Source organism: Balaenoptera borealis (assembly GCF_965194805.1).
Source record: "Balaenoptera borealis genome assembly, chromosome: 7".
Classification (NCBI taxonomy): Eukaryota; Metazoa; Chordata; class Mammalia; order Artiodactyla; family Balaenopteridae; genus Balaenoptera; species Balaenoptera borealis.
In genome coordinates, this window is record NC_138864.1 from 87,487,603 (window position 1) to 87,509,615 (window position 22,013).

Genomic DNA, 22,013 nt, shown 5'->3' on the forward strand with positions numbered 1-22,013 from the left:
GCATCAGCTTTTACTCTATCTACAGTATTTAAAAACTAGATGACAAAGGAAGGTTGAAAGAGTTCTGAGGAGAAAGACAGTGATGCTAGTCAGGTTATAATAATGGCAACAGATCCTCTCAGATATGTATGAACTGATAAAGAGGGTCACCCATATATCCTTCCTCAACCAATTACTCAACATTTATCAACAACTGAGAATAAAGTCAGAACACAATTCCAGTAATCAGAGTATAACAGAAGAAATGAGCATTAAACAATGAAATGAGTATGACTAGAATTAAATTTAAATGATTGTGGTTGATGTATTTGTGATCCTTACATAAACATTAAGAAAAAGAATTGAAAAAGAAGATAAGATACATGAGTAAAAAGCTGGATTTTAAATCCCAGATTTTTTAAACCAAAACTATAGGTTGAGGGAGGGGCAGTACAAGGAAAAAATCACATACTAAGTATCTCCTATTTTATAAGAAAAGAAAATGTATAGTTTCATTCCTAACAATAACAGAGAAATATCAATTTTACAATTATGTCTTTCAGAATTTAAAAGCATAATTATATTAAAAAGAAATATAATGAACATTAAAGAAAGGACTTTGGTTTCAGACAAACTAACCTGGGTGTGAGGCTCAGCTGTCACAAATTACCATATGTGAATTTGAATAAAGTATTAATCTCTTTAAGCTTCAGCTTAATAGGGATGATAGTCATTCTTTATTATAGATTTATAGGGATGATAATCATTCTTTATTATAGAATTATTTTGAAGTGTAGCTGAAATAAAATGTGTCAACTGCATAGCTCACTGGCTGACACGTGGTGGCTGTGGAATGTTAACTGTAATAAAAGCAGGGTGGGGTGGGGTGGGGGGTGGTGCCGGGACTTGATAAATTTAACAAAAGACAGGAAGAGAAAATAAGGGGTAAAACAAATAGCTGAATTAAACAGAAAGCAGAAATAGTTAGAAAGAAGCAATACCAAACATATCAGTGGTCATAATACTTGGAGATAGATTAAATTTTTCGACTAAAACACAAAGACCTTCAGACAAATTTTTAAAAATACAGATACTCTGTATGACATTTTTAAAGACACAGCATTATTTACGCAACAAATATTTGAGTGTTTACTATGTACCAGGCACTATTCTAGGTTCTGGGGATATAGTAGGAAGCAAAAAGACAAGGCATTGGACCAATCAGATATTGGGGGCTGCATAATCTAGGCAGAGGGTAAGTAAGTATAAAGGCCCTAACTGGGGCTAAGATGGGCCTGGGCATGTTCAAAGGAAAGTGAGCAAGACAAAGGTAGGTGAGTTCAGAGAGATAACTGGGAGGGCTGGAATCAGATTCGGTGGGACCTTTCAGGCCTTGTCTGGACTTTGGATTTTACTGTGAATGGGAAGATGAGTCACTCTGAGCAAGAGTGATGTGATCTGACTTCCTTTCTTTGATAAGATCATTCTGATTGGTGAACTGAAAATGGACTTAAGAACAGTAAGAGTGGGAGTAGAAAGATCAATTAGAAAATTAATGTAATAATTCAGGAAAGAGATGATATTGTCCTAGATAAGAGTGGTAGCAGTGGGAATGGTAAGAAGTAGTTGGACTCCTCTGGATATAGTTAGAATGATTAGTTGCCTGCATGTGGAAAGAGAAAGAGGGGCCAGCAAGGGTGACACCCAGTCTTTTGGCTGGAGCAATGGGAGGGATGCAGCTGAGAAGGGAACTGTAAGAGGAGAGCAGGTGTAGAAGAGTGTGGTTGGGCGTCCTGTTGTAGATGTGAGGTACCCTTAGCAGAGATGGAAAAGTAAAAGTAATAGCCAGCCAGAGCTTTGACTCTAGAGAGGCCAGAACCAGAGATGTAAATTTGATAGTAGTCAGCATATAATGGCATTTAAAGGCATGAAACTGGTGATATCACCCAGGAAGGGGATGCGAACTGAGAAGAGAAGAGGTCCAAGGACTAAGGCCTGGAACACATTACTGTTTACAGATGGAGGACAAGGGGAAGAACCAACAAGGGGATGGAGAAAGAATGGCCAATGGAGTAGAATAAAAACCAGAGATTGTGAGAGATCTTGGAAGCAAAGAGGAAAAAGGGAGAGAATAAACAACAGTGTCAAACCCTGGTAATAGGTGAAGTTAAGATAGGACTGAGAATTGACCATTGTGGTTAGCAATGGGGAGTTCACTGGTGACCTGGACAGAGGAGGACTGGTGGGGTAGTGCGGGTGAAACTCTAAATGACAGGGTAGAAGAGACAAAGGGAAGAGAGGAACTGAGAAGAGAATACACACAACTCTTTTTAAGGAGCTTTACTATTAGAAGGAGTAGAAAACTGGGAAAATCAGTAACTCAAGAGACACATGGCATCAAGAGAAGGTTGTTTTTTACTTAATGAAAGAAATGTCAAGATATTTGTTTGATTATGCAAGAGAAAGAGGTGCCTATTGCTGTAGGGACAAAGATTTTTAAAAATTGAAAGGCAAATAAAAGCAAAAAATGTTAAGGTATACCAATATAAGATGAGACAAAGTAGAACTCAAGACAGGCATTAAATGGGATAGAAGTAAATGATCATTTGACTGATAAATTATGGAACAAACTAAGAAAGTAGTTAAAGAAGTATTCCTCAAAAGAATAGTGCAACCAGATGAATTTATGGGCAAGACTGTAAGGTATCACTTCTTTGGATTTAAACTGATCAAACAATAAAAAGAAGGAAGATATTTCAGTTTATTCAAACAAACTAGCAGAAACCTGATACCAAAAACTGACAGAGAAGGAAAGAAGAAACAAAGTATATCTGTGTTATGAAGACTGATACAAAAAGTCTTAAATAAAATATGAGTAAGTTAAATCCAGCAATATATTACAAGAAAAACAGATAAAATCCAGATAGGATATATTCCAGAAATACAAGGATGGCTCAACATAGACAGTATGACTAGAATTAATCATATTGTTATTTAAAAGTAGAAAAATAATTAAAATTGTCTCAGTGGATGTTAAAAGAACATTTAATATAAATTCAGTTAACATTCAGGATAGCAAAAAATTCTTAATTTAGGCATACCTCAATATGATAAAGCATATCAATCTGAAACCAACAGCCAATGAAAACCATACATAATGATAAAACACGAGGCATTACTAAATAAGTCAAGAACAAGAGAAAATGCTAACTATCATCACTTTTTAATAGTATTCCGGAAATTTTAGTCAGTGTAATAAAACAAGAAAAAGACATTGTTAAAGGCGTAAATCCTAGAACGAAAACAACAAAATGATCAGTTTTGCAAATGATATAGAAATCTAAGTGGTTAAGTCAAGAGACTAAAAGGAAAAATTGTTAAAACTAATTTTTTTAAGTTCAGTAAAATGGCAGGATGCCAAAGACATATAGGAATCAATAGCTTTTTACAGACTAGACAGATTTCTAATTAAAAATTCTATTTTCAAAAGCAAGCCCTCTCCCACCAAAAAAAAAAAACCTTCTAGTACATTCTAGACAAAAGGTAACGTGAGCCACATATGTAATTTTTAATAGTCTAGTTGTCACATTTTAAAAAAGTGAAATTAATTTTAGTATTTTATTTAACCTAGTATGTCTCTAAAATATTATTTCAACATGTAATCAATATCCTAAAACTATTGTTGAGATACTTTCAGTCTTTTTTTCATACTAAACCCTAAAAATCAGTGTTTGGTTTTTTGTTGTTTGTTTTTTTGTTTTTGTTTTGTTTTTTTGGTGCCTGTGGTATTTCTTAATATGGAATAGCCACATTTCAAGTCCTCACTAGCCATCTGTGGCCAGTGGCTATTGAACTGGACAATGTAGCTATGTGCCTAAGAAATTGTGTAGGACTTATAAACTTGAAAATACCAAAACTTCTAAAGAACATAAGAAGAGGTTTCAGTAAAAAGACAAACATATGACATACTCCTAGAAGTCTCATTACTGTAAAGATATCATTTTTCTCCCCCAAATTATTATATAAATTTAACACAAGCCCAATCAAAATTCCAATGACATTTTTTGGGAAGACTGGACAAAATTCCAGAGACTGGAAGCATAAATGTCAAAGAATGTCAAGAAAATTTGAAAATGACAAGAAAAAAGATCTGGAGTTGTCATATCAGATATCTACCTATCATCAAATATTTATATATTATACCAATTTACCAAAATTATAATAATATAATACTGGCAGATCAATAAAGAGACTAAAAACAACTATAAGTAAGAATTTAGTATATGATAAAGGGGAAATTTTTTAAAAGTGGGAAGGAATATATTAGTAAATACATAGTTTTGGGGCCACTTATAAAGAATATACAATGACATCTATTTTATATTTTATACAAAATCAATACTGCATGAGTTAAGTATTTAAATAAAAACCTAGAAAGCAATAAAATGATAGAAAATCTGTAGTTGAATATTTACCTAGTTATGTTTTTTTGGACTAGAGAATCTTTTTAAGATAGAAATCATAAAGAGAACAATACATTTGGCGATAAAATATTCTATTTATCAAAAACATAAGTAAAAAGCTAATTTCAAACAGATAAAATAATTCCAACATATATGAACAATAAAAATATTAATACATAAAAATAGCTTTTATAGATGAATAAGAGAAAAGATGAACAATCCAAAAGAATAAAACAATGGGCGAAGGACATAAATAGGTCAATTTATAAAAGAGAAATACAGAGTTTCACCTATCAAATTGGCAAAGATAACAAGATGATGATCATGTTTCACAAGGGTGCAAAGAAATGGACACTCTTGATCATGACATGGACAATCTTTCTTGAAGGAAACCTGGCAGTATATATGAAAAGCCTTTAAAACATGCGTATCTTTCCATTTATATGAGGTACCTAAACTAGACAAATTCATTGAGACAGAAGGTAGAATAGACATTACCAGGGGCTGTGGAGAGGAGGAGTAGAGAGTTACTGTTTAATGGGTACAGATATTTTGTTTGGGATGTTGGAAACGTTCTGGAAATGGATATGGTGATGGTTGTATAACATTGTGAGTGTACTTAATGCCACTGAATTATACACTTAAAAATGTTCAAAATGCATATTTTACCACAATTTAAAAAAATTCCATTGCGTGACTATAAAAATTTATTAAACCATTCTCCTATTGTTGAACATTCAGGTTTTCCCTATAACCTAACAATTAAAAATAACATTATGGTTAAAATAATGTGTATCCTTTTACACAGCATTTTTATTTGTTAGTATTTATCCTATAGTAATAATGAGTAATATGTGTAAAGATATACATTTTACTTCCTGGCACTGTTTGTAATAACAAAGAGTGGGAAACCTAAGTAACTAACATTATAGGATTGGTCAAATTATTGTACACAATGGAAAATTAGACAGCCATTAAAAAGTATACTACAGACATACCTATTGATATTAAGGGAAAATGATTAAAAATAGTGTGTGTGGTAAACTTCAAAGGAAGTTAATGTTCATATGTGCATAGGAAAGTATCTGGAAGAATATATGTTTTTGCCAGTGGTTATCTCTGAGTGAATGGGATTTTGTTACTTTTTTTATGCTCTTTTTCTTGCTTGTCAGTATTTTTCTGCAATAAGCATGAACTCTAATTGTAAAAAACAAAGCAAACAAACAAACAAAAAAACCTAACAGAAGAAACTTAATTTTGAACATTTAAATATCTTCACAGTAATTTCTCCTTTCTCAGAAGTAATACCATGCCTTCACTTACTATACAAAGTGCCCCTTCCCTCCCCACAAAAGAAAAACCAACTGATAGAGTATCTGTAAGTTATTTATTATATGGCACCAGCAGATAATTCTTTCCCTGAACTAAATAACTATAAATTAGATTATATTAAGAAATCCCTTTGAGCTTTTGATTTGCTTCTTGGCTGTCCATTGTAGGTATATGTGCAAAGCATCTAATGAAAACACTTTCTACTTTTGGTAATGAGATGAGTTGCCTTTTATAAATGAGGGAGATGCTGTCCCTGGGAGAAGGCTGCACATGAAGTATGTAAGACATTCAGGTATCTGAATGGAACCTCATAAAATGAGAGCAAGAAAACCAGAATGCCCTTTAGAGTATCCTCAAAGCTTGTGCAGATGTAGAAAGAATAATACTGTGAGTTTAGAGGTATAAGGCAAACAGATCCAATCCTAAAGGCATTTTTGTTTGGGTGTCCCACACAGTAGCTGTAAATCATCTGGAACAGGAAACTTGAAATCATTAAGGTCACATATTTATAACATCATATTCAATTAGGTTAGAAAAGTGCAATTTCTGTCATCATGTCCTAAAAAGATGTGTTTTTCTCTCAGATCTCTTATTAAAAAAAGCTCTCTATATTGTTACAAATAGGGCTGTTTTCAGTCAGTTACAAGGAGCAATTCAATTACTAGATGGTTTAGTGCAGTAACTGACTCCAGACTAATTTAATTTCTTTAGGTCTCCAAAGATCAATTGATCTGATTTGTCCCATCCCCAAAGGCTGCTTAGAAAAAATTCAGACTGAAATACCTGGAAATGAAATCCAAAACCTTGTCCAATTTCACACTACTTAGGTCATCTTGCAAACTTGCAGCTAGTCACATAAGATGCTCTCTTGGCCCTCAGACCATTGAAAGCTTCTTAGCTTCATGTACATGTGAGTGTTCCCCACATCAGGATGTTTATAAAATAAGTGAAAAATGTGGCTGCATGTGTTATCAAATCCGTCGCTCTAAAGGGTAGTGAGTCTGGGTACTTGTCTCTCATAAGCACAAGTGCAACAAAAGGGGCTATTTTTACTCTAGGAGTAGTTTATTAAGACTGTTAAAAGTAGCTTAGATGGGGTAAAACTATGCTCATCTAATAAAATATAATTATTTTACATTTTGAGATTTAGAAATGCTTTCATAAATGTCATCTTACATGGTTCTCATAATAAACCTTTGAAGTAAGCAGGGTTATTTTCTCCCATTTTCTAGATGAGGAAGCAGACTCAGGGGTTAGGTGACTTCTCTAGGATCACTCAGGCAGGAAAAGGCAGAGCTGGGACTCTAACCCATGACTTTGTCTCTATATACCATGCTCACCCACTGATTTGAGACGGAAGATATGATGCCCACTGTAAAAACACATCACTTACTTCCCAACTGAGCCACTGTTTTCATTTTTGCCTGACCCCTGACTAGAACGGAGAAAAAGTTCACATATTAAAATCCCACTTGCATAAACCCAGTCTGAATCAGTACCTCTGGCACTCCAAAAATAGGAGATAAAAAAGGCCACACCTAAATGCAAGTAGCCTTTGTAAATGGACTCCTTTGTCACCCACGCTGCTGATACCACTTTCTCACTGACTTGGGTCTTATGACCTATTTGCACACCTATGTCCCACCTAATTGGAGAGTTATCTCCTTGCCATCTCTCTGCATTTTGCAATGGATTTTCAACAAGCTCAAGTTTCTTTCCCTGATCTCTCAATACCCCACAATCACTTGTCAAGCACTCCAACTAATTAATCTTTTCTACTCAGATGCCATAGTTCTACCCAACTTTCAGTCTCTCCTGCTGGATACTTTGTCTCCCCACCGAGCTTCTATATCTGTTCCCACCAGTCAAAACCACATGCCTATGCTCTGCCATTTGGGAAGGATGAGGGAAGGATAAGACAGATGTTGCTAAAACATGTAATTATCTTTTAATTTGAGTTTCCAGGACGGGTTAGAGAGAAGTGCTGAGGTCAGATGTGACCATGTGGTAGGTAACAAAGAGTGTGGCAGAAACACATAGCAGTTGGTAGGGAAATCACACAAAGATTTGGAGATAAAGTAAACCAGAGGGCTGGTAGCTAGGGTACCCCACCTGTCAATAAAGATTCCAGGCCACATAAAAGATTAGATACAGAAGATGAGTAAGATCTGATGACCTAATGTGTGAAATGGTGACTATAGTTGATAACATTGTATTATATAATTCAAATTTGTAAAGAGAGTGGAACTTAAATGTGCTCACCAAAAACAAAACAGAATAAGTACAGAAAGTTACATAGTATGTTTAAGGGATACAAATAATCTTCTCCTTGACAAAACCATTTTTTGACATTCATTTTGGGCAAACTATGCATCTCAATATAGTCATTACTCATCACTTAGACAGTCTCACACTGTGTGAACCATTTTAATTAAATAAAAAGTGGGGTAAATTATGGCACATGATTGTCACTTGCCTTCTTAAAGGTCCTGAGATCTGATAGCTTTCCTATTAAGTATAAGCAGTCTATGCTGTAGGTAAAATATACACCTTGATTTAAATTGCCTCTCCTTGTTTCAAAATTCCAAACTACCTTTATTAAGTCTTTATGTTAACAAATATATCCACTTCAGAAGGCAAAGGCTATTAAGATTCTATTTCTCTGTGGATTGCCACTCAAGACATGAAGCTTAATACCATCGAGAGGACTGTGTCTTTGATAACAAAGAAGCCCCGTTGAAAAACTGTCCTGTCCAAAGAAACCACTTCACTCAGAAATTGAGCATAGAATAGATCCAGCTGCAGCAGCTGTCAAAGCTTAAGCAGTTGCATATCTACAGGGTTTATAACTGGAAGGGAAGGTGGGGCAGAGAACTGGAGACTATACAGAGTACTGGAGACTCTATACAGTCAGGTTATGGCTCTTTGGTGTTGAAAGGAGTGTGCTCTTACAAACTAGTGCTTCTCTTTATCTTATCTGGGCAAAAAAGTAAACAGAAAATTCTCATTACCTCTCAATGTCAGTGAGCCTGGAGGAGTCCCGGAATCCTTTGGCAAAAGGGTTACTATCTATTTTCAGCTTGGTTATCTGGAAAGGGAAGAAAGGGTAACAAAACAGTATCATTTCCATGGTCAAGGAAATAAAATCAGAAATAAAAACTTTGTTCATTTTCCATCATGGCACCCCAAGAATATCTTAATGTCTCTCAGTATTGTGATAAAGGTTAAAATTGCTAAGGAAGTTCACAAGAGGCCTAAATTGGGTGGAATGGTCAGAGAAGGCCTCAGAGAAGGAAGTAGTTGAGGACAGACTGGTCCTAAAACAGGCTGGAAGTCAATGGATAGAGACAGTTCGAAATGGGGGCCTTTTACAAACAGTGTGGCTGCCGTGTGAAGTATTTAAGAGAGTAGTGAAAGGCTAGAGCTCGACTGGGGAATGGGGAAGCTGTCTAGGAGGCCAGCATTGGTGGGTAATGGGGAATAAAAACAAGAACATTACCTCATGCTGACTTGGCAGCCTCATTTGTTAATACCATGGGTACCTATATATACCATAATGGATACCACAGTAGTAACTTCATGTTCAATACTATATGAAATACCTGACATAAATATATGATGTAAAGCTTTCAGCATATAAATTTACCCCTGTTCCCCTTTCCATCTGACTAAATAAGAATCAAATTGGTGGGTCTCTTATTATCCTCCCATATAATGTTACTTACAGACTCTATGCTTATATGGAAAAAAAGTATTTCCTAATAAGAATCATAGTCTGAAGTATTAAGTGTCTATGTTGTGCTAGTCATAATTCACACAATATTAATGTAGAAAGATCCATTAAAATATATGCACTGCACCTTGACAGAAAAATACGTTAGGTTACAAAGAAAATAAATAAATAAATAAAACACTGATTAAAAGATGCTCTACTTGCAAAATTCCTGAGTGTTAAGAGCTAAAAGGAATGGAGGAGGATTATTGGAATTAGAGCCACAGACACCTTTAAAGAGAGTCATAGCTCATTTGTGTCAAAATGAGAACCCACATTCATCTTTGGAAAGAGAGACACACACAGAATAGTCTTAACCTGGAAAAAAAGTTATAGGTTGAGGGAGGCATGCCTTCCTCTTTCAAAGTAAGGAGTAAACACAATCAAAAATATATCTATTTTGAGATATATATATATATAATAGTTTGAAAGACTTATTTTGCCAATAAGCAACTTTTCCTTTGATCAGAGTGTATCTACTTTTCATTTTAAACTATTAACATCTAAAGAATTGCTTTTTTCATTACAAAAGAAAGTCTTTTTTTTTACTTTTCAAGTTTTCTTAATGTGAGCTAACCAATGTACAAGCTGCAAAAAGCTATTTACCTCACTTAAAATAGAACTTCCCACACTGTCCTTACCAGAGAGACTGCACTTCTCTATCATTAACACTGGCAAGTTTTAAGATTGATTCTTTGATATTAGTTTTTAAGGGCACTTGACAGTGCCTCAGAAATGCTCATTTTTGTCCCATGCACATTCACTCTAGAGTAGCCAAAAATAAAATTGCTAATTTCCTTTTCAGCTTAGTTAATGGAAAATGGTAAACAGTGAAGGAAAGTGTGCATAGAAAGAAATATACAGGAACCACTGACGTTGCCCCTAAAGTGTGGCCATCAAGAGTTTGTAGAGAACCTTCTCTCAAAGTCAGCCACCCCTTTAATCAAGGGCATGGATTTCTAAAGGGTGAAGTCTATTTTAGCCATTCTTTCAGACTAGGATTTAGTATTAAAGGTCAGTTTTCAGGGCAAAGGCAAAAATTTTTATTTGTTTGAAATAAATTATAAACACCTTCTAAAGCCCAAGCAGTCAACATATTCTAGGATTATAAAACACCAACAAGATTTTTAAATCCTCAGAAACGGGATTTCTTTGATTATCTTTTTCTACTGAATAATTATAAATGAAAATACTTTAGATTTCTAAAGTGCTTTATAGTTCATGAAAACACTTTCACAATAATTTATCAACAGAAATGAGATCACATGGTCCCTAAAATTCCATGGAGCAGGCAGAGGCATACATAGAACTGGAAGTGGTTTAAGTGCCACTAAAGAAGCTGGCACCACATCCCCTGCAGTGTTAGGTGACATTAAGTGTGAACCAAACCCAGATAAAAGCTTCAAACTGAAACTGTAAAATACAGCAATAAAGTTAAGTCTTCAAGTTCAATTCTTATAAGCTCATTTATAAAAAGTGAATGGATTTGCCAATGGATAAAACTTTCTGGAGACAAAGGCAAATAATATCTGATGGAGAAACTAATTTTGAACGAAGTCCTTTTGCAGCCATCCCTCTAAAATGTGAACCATATCAGGAATTCCCTGGTGGTCCAGTGGTTAGGACTTGGTGCTTTCACTGCCGAGTCCCGGGTTCAATCCCTGGTCGGGAAACATCCTGAAAGCCACGCAGTGCAGCCAAAAAAAAATTTTTAAATAAATATAACAAAAAAAATGTGAACCATATCAAGCTTTGTTTGAGTCTTTATAAACTAAAAGAACAGAAAATATTATCTGTCTGTTATAATAGTTAAAGAACCACCTTTGATCCACTTTGTCCCTGAAAAGGATTTTGAGAATTGTATTTGTTGTTATTTATATTTCCAGGAGGTAGACTGTTGGCTCAGAATGTGATGATTGTGGAGTTGTCATAGAAAATAAATATTCTCAGTGTGTGTGTGTGTTAGTTGCTCAATTGATGTGTCACCATATCTAGTATTACTGCCATAACTTTGAATGAGGAAGTGAATCAAATTCAACACAAGTTTTCAGATTTCTTTGGAATTTTTTCATTTATTGGAACTTTCTCTTTCCAGTATCTTTTTGGTCCTTCTTTCATCATCCCCAAGAGTATCAATGGTAACTTTTTTACTTTACATTTGATATAATTTCAAACTGTAGGAAAGTTTCAAGAATAGTACAACGTGTACTCATACAGCTAGATTTACCAGTTGGTTCAGCAGTGATTTAACTTTAGTGTGTTAAGTAGAAAAGGAGCTCAGGAGAGTAACCAGGTACTTACTTTCTCTACGGACTATTTTATCTAATTCCAGGGAAAAAAATTGCTTTTGGAAGTTAGAGAAAAAAAGCTGAATGGATTTCTTACTACTAAAATTGTATGGGGGCCCTGAACTAACCACTACAGTCTTGAACAGGCTTTATGGAGTACCGATTAGCAGTACAGGGACTGTGGGTAGACTTCTTAATGAGCCCACTGTGCTCACTGTGGTATCACTAGACTCTGAATCTACTGGGGTGCCAACAATAAGCACCCCAGAAATGTTTGTTTGAACTTTGCTTCAAGGACAAGCAGTCAGAAATATGATTTCATATGTTTACCAGTCATAGACTAGGTGAAATTCTTGAGTCTACATAAAAAGCATTTTGTTTTCTATTTTAAGATAAAGTAATTTTTAAATAGCAAAGTTTTAACATTCTAGTTAATCATGCACTTTTAAAAGGTCAGGCACAGATTTTATTCCATGGATATTTAAATAAAAACCAGTAGTTAATAGAAAGAAATTCATTTCTGCAGATATAGTTTTATATCCCTTTATGAAATTTGGGAGAATGAAAAAGTTACGTATTTGAGAACTGATGAGAGAAAGACCTGAGTTATATACAGTGATGTCAGTTGGACATCATTTTCCTAATATAGAATACCTGCAGCTTGTAAAGCTGTTGAACCAGCATCACCCATGTCAAAGGTTAAATTAAAAGGAAGATCCAAAAATAGTCAACTACCAAAAACATATGTAGAGAACCCATGTGAAACTACAAGTATGTCTTTATGATTCAACAACAAATTTTAAAAGCAGCAGTATTTTTCATTTTGTGAGGAAGAAGAATTAACAAGTAAGGACAGCAGTATGTGCTTAAGAAATCCTGTTTCAAGTGTATCTACATATATGCAAATCACTGACTAATTCTGGTCAAAATACACCCGTTTTTTCATGTATTATCTTAATAATGTGGAACATAATGCATTTCCTAACCAAACAAATTCATTCTTTCAACATCTCCTTTATAGATAAATATATGTATAAATGGAAGGCAGATTTTGACACTGCCAGCTGCACCAAAGAGAAAGGGACTTTTTCTAGTAGTTATTATTCCATGTGATATCACTGGACTCTGAATATAGCTGGAGTTCCCAGCCACAAGGTGAAATTGGCCCTCAGAGACCATTTCTCCAATTATCAGGAAAAGATCTGTCCAAAGGCATTTAAAAATGAAACCTGACCTACACTTCAACTCTACAGCAATGGCATGCCTGCTCAAAAACAATGTATGACCTTTAAATCTTAAATTATAAAATAGTTTGTTGGAAGTATAATGTATTTAGCTTTAATCTAATAATGTTAAGAAATGCAATCATTTCCTCACAAAAACCAGAGGAAAAAATAGAAAAAAGGTCCCGTTTTCATTACTTACAAATAAAACTACCAGACACAATAAATGAGAAGCTTTTTCACAAATTCTAATGGAAAATTTGATTTGGCTTTTAATATGTATGTAAATAATGTCCTATCCAAAGTTTAAGAGATATAAAGGCAGTCCTAAGTGTGAACTTTTAAATCTTCTTTCTCTCTTTTCTCCCTGTTCTTTGTGCATGAAAATATTCTAATATTTATACTGTACTTAGTACACATTTAATTTATTTCCTATATATTTATTTTATGTTTATTATGGGTAAATCAGTAGACAAGCATGGTATAGCAGTGAAAAGGCAGTAAATGTGAGGAGGCCTAGAAAGAATCAAGGATAACTTCAGAAAACTGTATAAGACTAATGAAAATACTAACCCCCAAAATGATTTATTCACCCCACGTGAATTTCGATTGGTCTTATGAGGTCTATAAACCATTTGCAAAAATGGCTCATTACTATACCAAATCAAATTTTTGACTATTAATTGAATTTCAAATATATATGTGAGTAGATTTCACGTCACCCCTGTGGCTGCCATCTTCTTTGCCTGTAAACTGGGACTAAGAACCAGACCATCTTAGGGAACAACTGTAAGGATCAAATGAGATGCTGTGCATAAACATGCCTTTGGAAATTGTAAGGCACTCTATAAATAAAGCACGTGGTGACTGTTGGACTGTCTCTGGAATGTCCAAAGAGGATTTGCCACCATTTGGATTTTTAAATGTTAGTGGCAACTTTTCAGTGAGATAAATGAATGCACAAATGTTATACTATTTATCTTTAAGTAAAAGCACACACACATACACACACACATACGGCATTGTGCTAGGGATTATGGCTTTAAAGGTGGGTGCACAGAAATAAACTCAGACATGGCAGGATCTATTGAAAAAAGCAGTACTGAATTATGTTGTAAAATGCAACATAAAAATACTGTTGTTCCTATCTCATAATATCATTGTGAGGATTAAATAAGACAGTGCACTTTAAATGGTGCCTTGTGTACCCAAATATTAGCTGTTATTATAATTATGTAGATAATAACCTCCTATCCCATGTTCCGTGATATGAGAGGTCCTGCCAATATTTATTCAGGATTGCTTCTTCACCAATTAAACCAAATCTAAGGTGTTACACTTAGAACTTTCCTTAATTTTGTTCTGTGTGTAATTTTCACTAAACAATCCCAAATTACCTATTCTTGCTTTGGTTCCCTTTACAGGTAATTCTGATAAAAGCAATGAAGTTTCCATATGACAAGTTTTTATTTCATTCTCAAACATCAGCAGGTTTTCTTGTATTAGTATAAATCTGATGTTTCATAATATAAAAGCTACTAATTCAGTTAGTGTAATTTGAATTAAATGTTTCAGGAATCTTTTCTGAACCTGTGATACCTGTATTACATGTATCCTCAAATAAATTAAAAATGGGATTGTTGATGTCAGTGTTCCAGATTCTAAGAGAAGGAGCATTATGTTTTAGGCCTTTGTGGGCTTCACTCTATACACAAATTTTTAGCTTGGGCATTCTCTGAAAGTTGCCACTCTTGTGTTGTTATCTTAGGGATAATTAAAAAGTTATAGTACTTTGCTTTTACTTAAAGATAAATAGTATAACATTTGTGCATTCATTTATCTCACTGAAAAGTTGCCACTAACATTTAAAAATCCAAATGGTGGCAAATCCTCTTTGGACATTCCAGAGACAGTCCAATAGTCACCACGTGCTTTATTTATAGAGTGCCTTACAATTTCCAAAGGCATGTTTATGCACAGCATCTCATTTGATCCTTACAGTTGTTCCCTAAGATGGTCTGGTTCTTAGTCCCAGTTTACAGGCAAAGAAGATGGCAGCCACAGTGGTGAAGTGAAATCTACTCAAAGTCATATGGAAATTATAGGTGCTTATGCCTTACAGACACATACCCACTCTGGCCATTTTTCCACATCCCTTCTCTGACTTCCTGTTTCCTCATTTGTGTAGGGCTACCTGGGCTTTCAGTTTCATCTTCTTGCTCTTCCTGAGAGACTCAACACCATATTTCCTTGGTTGACCATCCCACTCTGAGCCATCTGTCAGGCAGCACCTAACAGTTATTCACTCAGAACCAAAATATAACATCAAGACATGAGGAGAGCAAGAGTCCTGGCTACCTATAACCAGTCAAATAAAAGCAAGACACAAAACCCAGAGTAAACGGACAATGTGAGTTCCTGTCACTAAAGTACAGTATATCAAAAGGAATTCTACTTCTGGTCCATTCGGACTGTGGAAAAGTTACTTGTCCTCTCTTAGCTTCAGATTCCTCACTAAAGAACGTTACCGTTACCCCCGGCCTTCAAGATTACGCTGACCATGAAAGAAGAATACATGGGGAAGTATCTAACAGCACTCAGTCCTTAGCAACACTTTGATAAATATTTACAGTAGAGTTGGACTAAGCCTTATGGATGAAGAAATGCATAAATTTTAAATATGATTTACAACAGAGAGTAGAAAATATATAACTCAATATTATAAATTAGATATCTTGACGTTAATTAAATACACAACTGCTTACATACTACAGTTTATTATCTAAAGAGGCATTTAAGATCATTCTACTAGAATTATCTTACCCTGAAATACAGCTGAATAAATCTCACAAAATATCTAACGTATCAGTAGCTTGGATAGTTGGCTAGCACACTACATGTGCTAATTTAGCAGAAAAACTGAACTTCTAAATTTTATGAAGCAATGAGTTATTGTTATGCATGTCATGAGGCTCTACCAGAAAGAGAAGGAAGCAGGTAATGTTCTTGAGAAAATTTGAGAAGGCAGATTGGGTCAGGTTTGGGTGGGACATGGGAGCAGTGAACAGCCTGACCACGAGTATAAAGGTTCTAAGAAAGATGGTGTAACACAGACCTTCATAACCTTGAGCCACAGATACTCAACATACTTGGAAGTCCTGGGGCTGATTCTCCATAGCTTTCTCCAAAGTGAATTTCTGTTTTGAGTACTGGGATAGCCCTTCTCTCCAAGAAGATAACTCTCCTAAAGCCTTATCTTATTTGGGAAATAAATTGTGAAGGGTATACTCACCAGTTGATTCTGGTAGGCAGTGACCGCCGTAAAAACTGTTTCTGGAAAGATGAATGTTCTGAATTCTTCAGACTTCAGATTGAGTAATGATGCTGTGTGGTCTTTCTTCTTAATGATGTGCACCCGTGGCTGGTACTTATGCATTGAGTTCAAAATTATCTGTAGCAAAGAGTGGGAAGTACAGTACTGGATTTTAAGTACTTATAGTGCTAATAAACAGGCCAAATTACAATGAGGCAAAGAAAGAACCATAAAATCTACAGTGTCAAACGCAGTTTTAAGATTAGGATCTACCCTTTCCATTCTTCAGGCAAGTAATTTTCACAAGATACTGCAGAGTATTGTGAGTCACGTTTTACGAAACCAACTGCAAATAATACAGGTTGTTTCAAGTGTCCTTTCTAAAATGATAGAGGAAAAAGTCATCTGGAGGATGTTTATTTTTTTAAAAACGCTTTTTGTTTTTTAGTCTGGTTAGACCAAAGGCAGTATGTCTCTAAATTTTCTAAAGTAAGAAATTACATATTTGAGGAGGCTAGATTGTTATTTGGGGCAGTGGGGGGTGAGGGGTGGGTGGCAGATGGGGCAGAGGGAATAAAACAATTTTAAAAGGCAATTTTAAAAATTGTTTTAAAACAATTTTATAAGGTAGACCTTGGTTGGAATACTGAATCTGCTACTTTCTAGCTTTTTAATCTTGGGCCAAGTGATCTCACCTCTCTTACCTCATTTTCTTAAATGCAAGAACAGTATTAACTTCACAGGGGTTGTGGTGAGGATCAGACGCTGTAACCCTTGTAAATCACATAGCAAATAGGAAGTGCTTAGTAAACTGTATTATTATTATCATCGTCATCATTTCTGACAACTTCATTGATTCCTGACTTACAGTTACAAACTAAATAAGAATGTTAGTGATGGACGTCTTCCATTCCATAGCTGCTAAAAGTTGCCCGGTACTTAGAGATCAGAAATATACCCTGTTAACAAGGCAGTATTTTTCATGTATCATTTAAATAAAATACAATAATTTACCGTTATGAAATTTGAGCAACAAAATTTACTTTCAGATATTAAAGATTTTCCACATCTCCCCCCGCCCCGCAACCCAGACAGCTACCTAAATCTACAAAATCGGGTATGTCTTTCCTGGGATAACAGGGCTCACAATGTACGCCCTTCACCCCAAGGGCCTAGCAGAGAGCTTGGCTCTCAGGGGAGGTGTCTGACACATGCTGTGGCAGGACTAGGGTCAATGGCATGCAGTGTTGTTGCTCTCTTGTTCTTTGGCTAACTTGGGTGTGGTGGGTGAGTGTTAACACTGGTTGACTTGAGCAGAGTTAAATACTAGTCACTGTGAGATAACTGATACAGAATCAGTCTCTTTCCATGCTGAGATATAAGCCAACAAAGTTACAGGGCATTAACTGGCATTGAATTTTTGAACATGCCATCTTTTTATGATCCCAGACCTGAATAGGAATTACTGAAACAAATGAGACGTTCAAATGAATCAAAATAAACTTAAAAAAAAAAGTTATCTCTTTGTGTAATGCGTTTATTCCAAGGAGTTCCAAGATATCTGTGCTCAGTCATAAAACTGGGATAAACTTGAAGTGACAGAAGTAAACATTTGCCTTCTAATCCTGATATAAGAAAAACCTGAGCATTCATTATATGTTCTACTAAGAAGATAGAGTTTTCAAATCATACACACACACACACACACACTCAAACACACACAATGGGAAAAAACCTAAGCTTTAAATAAGGTCCCCTCTTCCTTATACCACCCCCACGTTAATTTCCTTTAGGAAAGGGTGCTGGACAGACTCAGACCCCAGACTGAGTCTCAGATCCCAGGGCTCCTTGAACCTCTGCTCAAGCTTTCATGGGGCTAAGAAACACTGATAGAAATGCAGACTTTGTTACATCGAAGAAATAAATTCCTGGAAATAAGAAATTTTCCTGGAATGCATCTACAAAGGGGGCTTCTTTAGGACTGATTCAAAGAACTTGGCTAAACAACACAGGATCTAAAAATATTTCCTGGTACTTTTCAGAATACACTATTTCTGGTGACAAAGAGTTATATTAAATAATAAAATTTTAAAGCTAAAATGGATATTAGCAACCATGTAAGACTTAAACAATTTGTCAAGGTCTAATCTTAGCATAATCAGACTAGAACCCAGAGCTCCTGAAATATAGCTTAGTGCTATTCCCATCCATGAAGCTGATGCTAAAAGGAAAACATATCAATTCTGGACAACTGATCTCAAAATGAATTCTCAGGTCTTTCTGGAAAAACTCAAACAGTTCTTACAAAAGTTTCACATTGGAAAATACTAGAACCATAAAAAAATTTCATTTCTCTCTGCAAAGATTTCAGTGGAGCCCAAGAAATTTTAATATGAATGACATTAAGAATGATCATGGGCCTACAGAAAATGTCTCTCAGATACTTCATAAATTTTAACCTGAAAAAAAAAAATCTGTCAATGAAAACATCTGAAAGAAAGGACAATTCTGCCAACGTCCTTGAAGGTAAAAAAAGTCAGTTATCTTTTCCAATACATCAAGTAACAGAAGCCTGTTAACCTACTTCCAACATCCCAGCAGTGCCACCAGCAGACTTGTGAGTTAACCTGGTTACTCTGACTTGGTCAAGATAAACAAGATCTCCTGTGGGCATATGGATGGTGGCAGTGCCTGAAGTGATTTACTTGGTTCCAGGTTCAATCCAACCATTAGAAACCACGTCTAGAGCTCTCTCTTATCTATGTGTAACTGTCTTTTTTGAGAAAAGTTTTGAAACTCTTCCTTTAAATTGCATAAATCCAGTAAAAACTAAAACCTTAGGTAACAGGAGCCTTAATAAAGGGGATAAGAGAGAGAATAATTATATCAGAATATCTAAGCCAAGGAAAGCAACTATGAAAATCCCAATGTGCTTTCTGGCAAACGAGGCAAAAAAAGAAACAGTATTCTCCTCATCAAAAAGAAGCATACGTGTCTGTCTAAAGTTTTCTTAGCATAAAATCTAACACAGATTTTTAAAAATGTGAATCTTTATTTAAGAGCATGAAATAACAGCACAGATAGTTCCTTAAAAAGCAGTCTTAGCAAACATGGAAAAGCCTGTGTCAACAGCTATTTGTTCTATTAATTGTTGATAAGAGCTGAGAATTCCAATTTCTCTTTTCTTCAACATTTTAATGAACTCCTTACTGATGTAAAATCAGATTGTTTTGTTTTTAACTGCAAGACTTCATTGTGTTTTAATATTCATAAGGCTCTCTCTCTACAGAGGGGATATATAATGAGCTAACAGCACTTTCCCAAATTTATTTGTACATAAAATCCTTTTGTCCCATTGCATCTCACAAGAATGTATTCTATACAACACACTTTGGGAAACCCCCATAGGAGGTCTCAGCCCCATTCCCTTTATGCTGTGTTATCTGATATACCACTGATAGAAATTAGATGTTTAATCCAAGAAATGGGCTGTAGTAACCTCCAAAATGCACATTCCCTTTGTTTAGTTGGTGCAGGTGGTAAAGCAGTTGCAGAAGTAGGAATCCATGGTGCCAGAGGTCCCTGACCCTCTTGCATAGAAATGGCATACAGCATCTCTGTAAATGACCTCTTGACAATAGCAGTCAAGGTTCCCTGTAGACAAATAAATGTTCTCATAGAATGACTCAGAGCTGGAGGGTGGGAGGGGGAAAGGGAGAGAGGAAGAGACATTGAGAGAGGAAGTTTTATGTGGTTTCTCCATTCCATCCCAGGGAATCCGCATAGTCCAAGCACTGTACTTACATGGCCATGTTGATCCAGTTCATTGTTGGTGAGTTTCACCTTTTCAAACGACACCATCTGTTTAAGTAGCTGCTCACCAGTAAAAGGAGAGTCTGGATGTACATACAGCCTAAGAAAATTATGAGAGAATTTTATTGAGATTTAAAAAAAATAAAAATCTCTCTTTGGGTTATAAAATATTCTGATTCTAAAGGAACACAAAAATATCATATAAAGTGAATTTTATTTGCCTCGTATAATCTCAAATTTATAATACAGCAATACCAAAATAATGCTGAAACATCTAAATGTGTTTCTTTGTGTACCAATGACTTAAAAGGGGTTATACTAATGGTAGTATATATATGTTAATCCTAATATCCCCATTTGTCCCACAGGAAGCTCAGCTTAGTGCTCTGTGACGACCTAGATGGGTGGGATGGGGGCAGGTGGGAGGGAGGTCCAAGAGGGAGGGGATATATGTATACATATAGCTGATTCCCTTCATTGTACAGCAGAAGCTAATGCCAACATTATAAAGCAATTATAGTCCAATTAAAAATAAATAAATAAAATATACTTAATACATTTTCTGTTATTTGCTGAACAAGCCATTTTTTTAAAGGTGGGTTTTTCCCATCGACCTAGTCAACTACTGGTCTGCTTCTGTCAAATATAAAATCCTATTGTTGTAGATATTTTCAAAAGAAAGACTAGGTTATAACTAATTGCAAAATGAATTCCTAGTATAAGCACTGCTAAAAAGCAGTGAAGACAAAGAATTTAAAAGAGGAAACAATTCTAGAGAATCTATTCATTTAAACTTGAAGGTGATTCAAATTAAAGTTTGTGTTCTTTATAAACAAGACAGAATAATTTTAATACAGTGACCTGGGGAACTTTTAATAGTCCACAGATCACATAGTCTGTTTGCTTCTCCCGGTACTTTAAATATTACTACTTTCATCATCACCTAGTTAAGTGCTTACTAAGGAGAGTGAAAACAAGTTGGGTAAGCTTCAGATTATTCAATGTATTTATCTGTAAACAGCCTAAGCAAAAAAAAAAAGGCTTTGATGGGAAAAAATATACTTATCAAGTATTTATCATTTATTGATCAGCTGCGATGTTCAAGGCAATCTTTTACTCACTGACAGTTAAATGCCTGCAAGCTTCACACTAAGTACAACTCTTTGTAAATCACTATCCTAGTATGCACTCAACATAAGCGTTTCTGAAGTCAGGGATATCATAGAACTAATGATAGGGAAAGGAAATATCCTTGATTTAATGGGATAAATTCCTTTATCCATGCAATGGGTTATTTATATCTATATTTTGTGTAGAATCTTTATAACTATCATTAAACAAATATTATGGTTGGGGCAAAGGCAAGGAAAAAAGTTTAAAAACATATTCATGTAAAGAACAAGAAGTCTATGCCGTGGTTTGTCACACAGAGGACTAAGAATAGAAGAATTGGGTGCACGTGCTGCAACTCACAAAGCCCACAAGAAGCAAAGCACAAAACAGGCTGACAGCACTGGTAAGATTCTTACCAGACCCGTATAAGAACTTAGGTGTTTGTCTGCCTGTTTGTTTGATTTTTTTTTTTAAGGAGTGCTCAAAATTGCCTTCCAATTGAAGTATTCTTTGATGACACAACCATAATAGCTTTTCAAGTGTCACCCCTCCAAGGCTATAACTTTATAGGTGCAGTTGTTTTACTAATCAGCACCACATCCTACCCACTCCTCCAAAAAGGTTCAAAAATATTTAAAGTCCTAGAAGTTGATGAGATGGTCCCTCTTTAAGTATCAATTCACCACATATGATAACATTAATAAAGATTAATTTATT

General features: G+C 35.2%; 1 protein-coding gene across 1 annotated transcript in view; it reads right to left on the reverse strand.

Annotated features, from left to right (window-relative positions):
• The window catches only part of TBX20 (T-box transcription factor 20), a 56,637-nt gene that overhangs the window by 26,541 nt on the left and 8,083 nt on the right, over positions 1-22,013 (reverse strand). The window contains exons 4-6 of the mRNA XM_082399528.1: positions 20,175-20,283; positions 16,350-16,508; positions 8,786-8,862 (exon numbers count right to left, since the gene is read on the reverse strand). Coding sequence (XP_082255654.1) covers positions 8,786-8,862; positions 16,350-16,508; positions 20,175-20,283 — 345 coding nt within the window. The remainder of the gene's footprint in view (positions 1-8,785; positions 8,863-16,349; positions 16,509-20,174; positions 20,284-22,013) is intronic.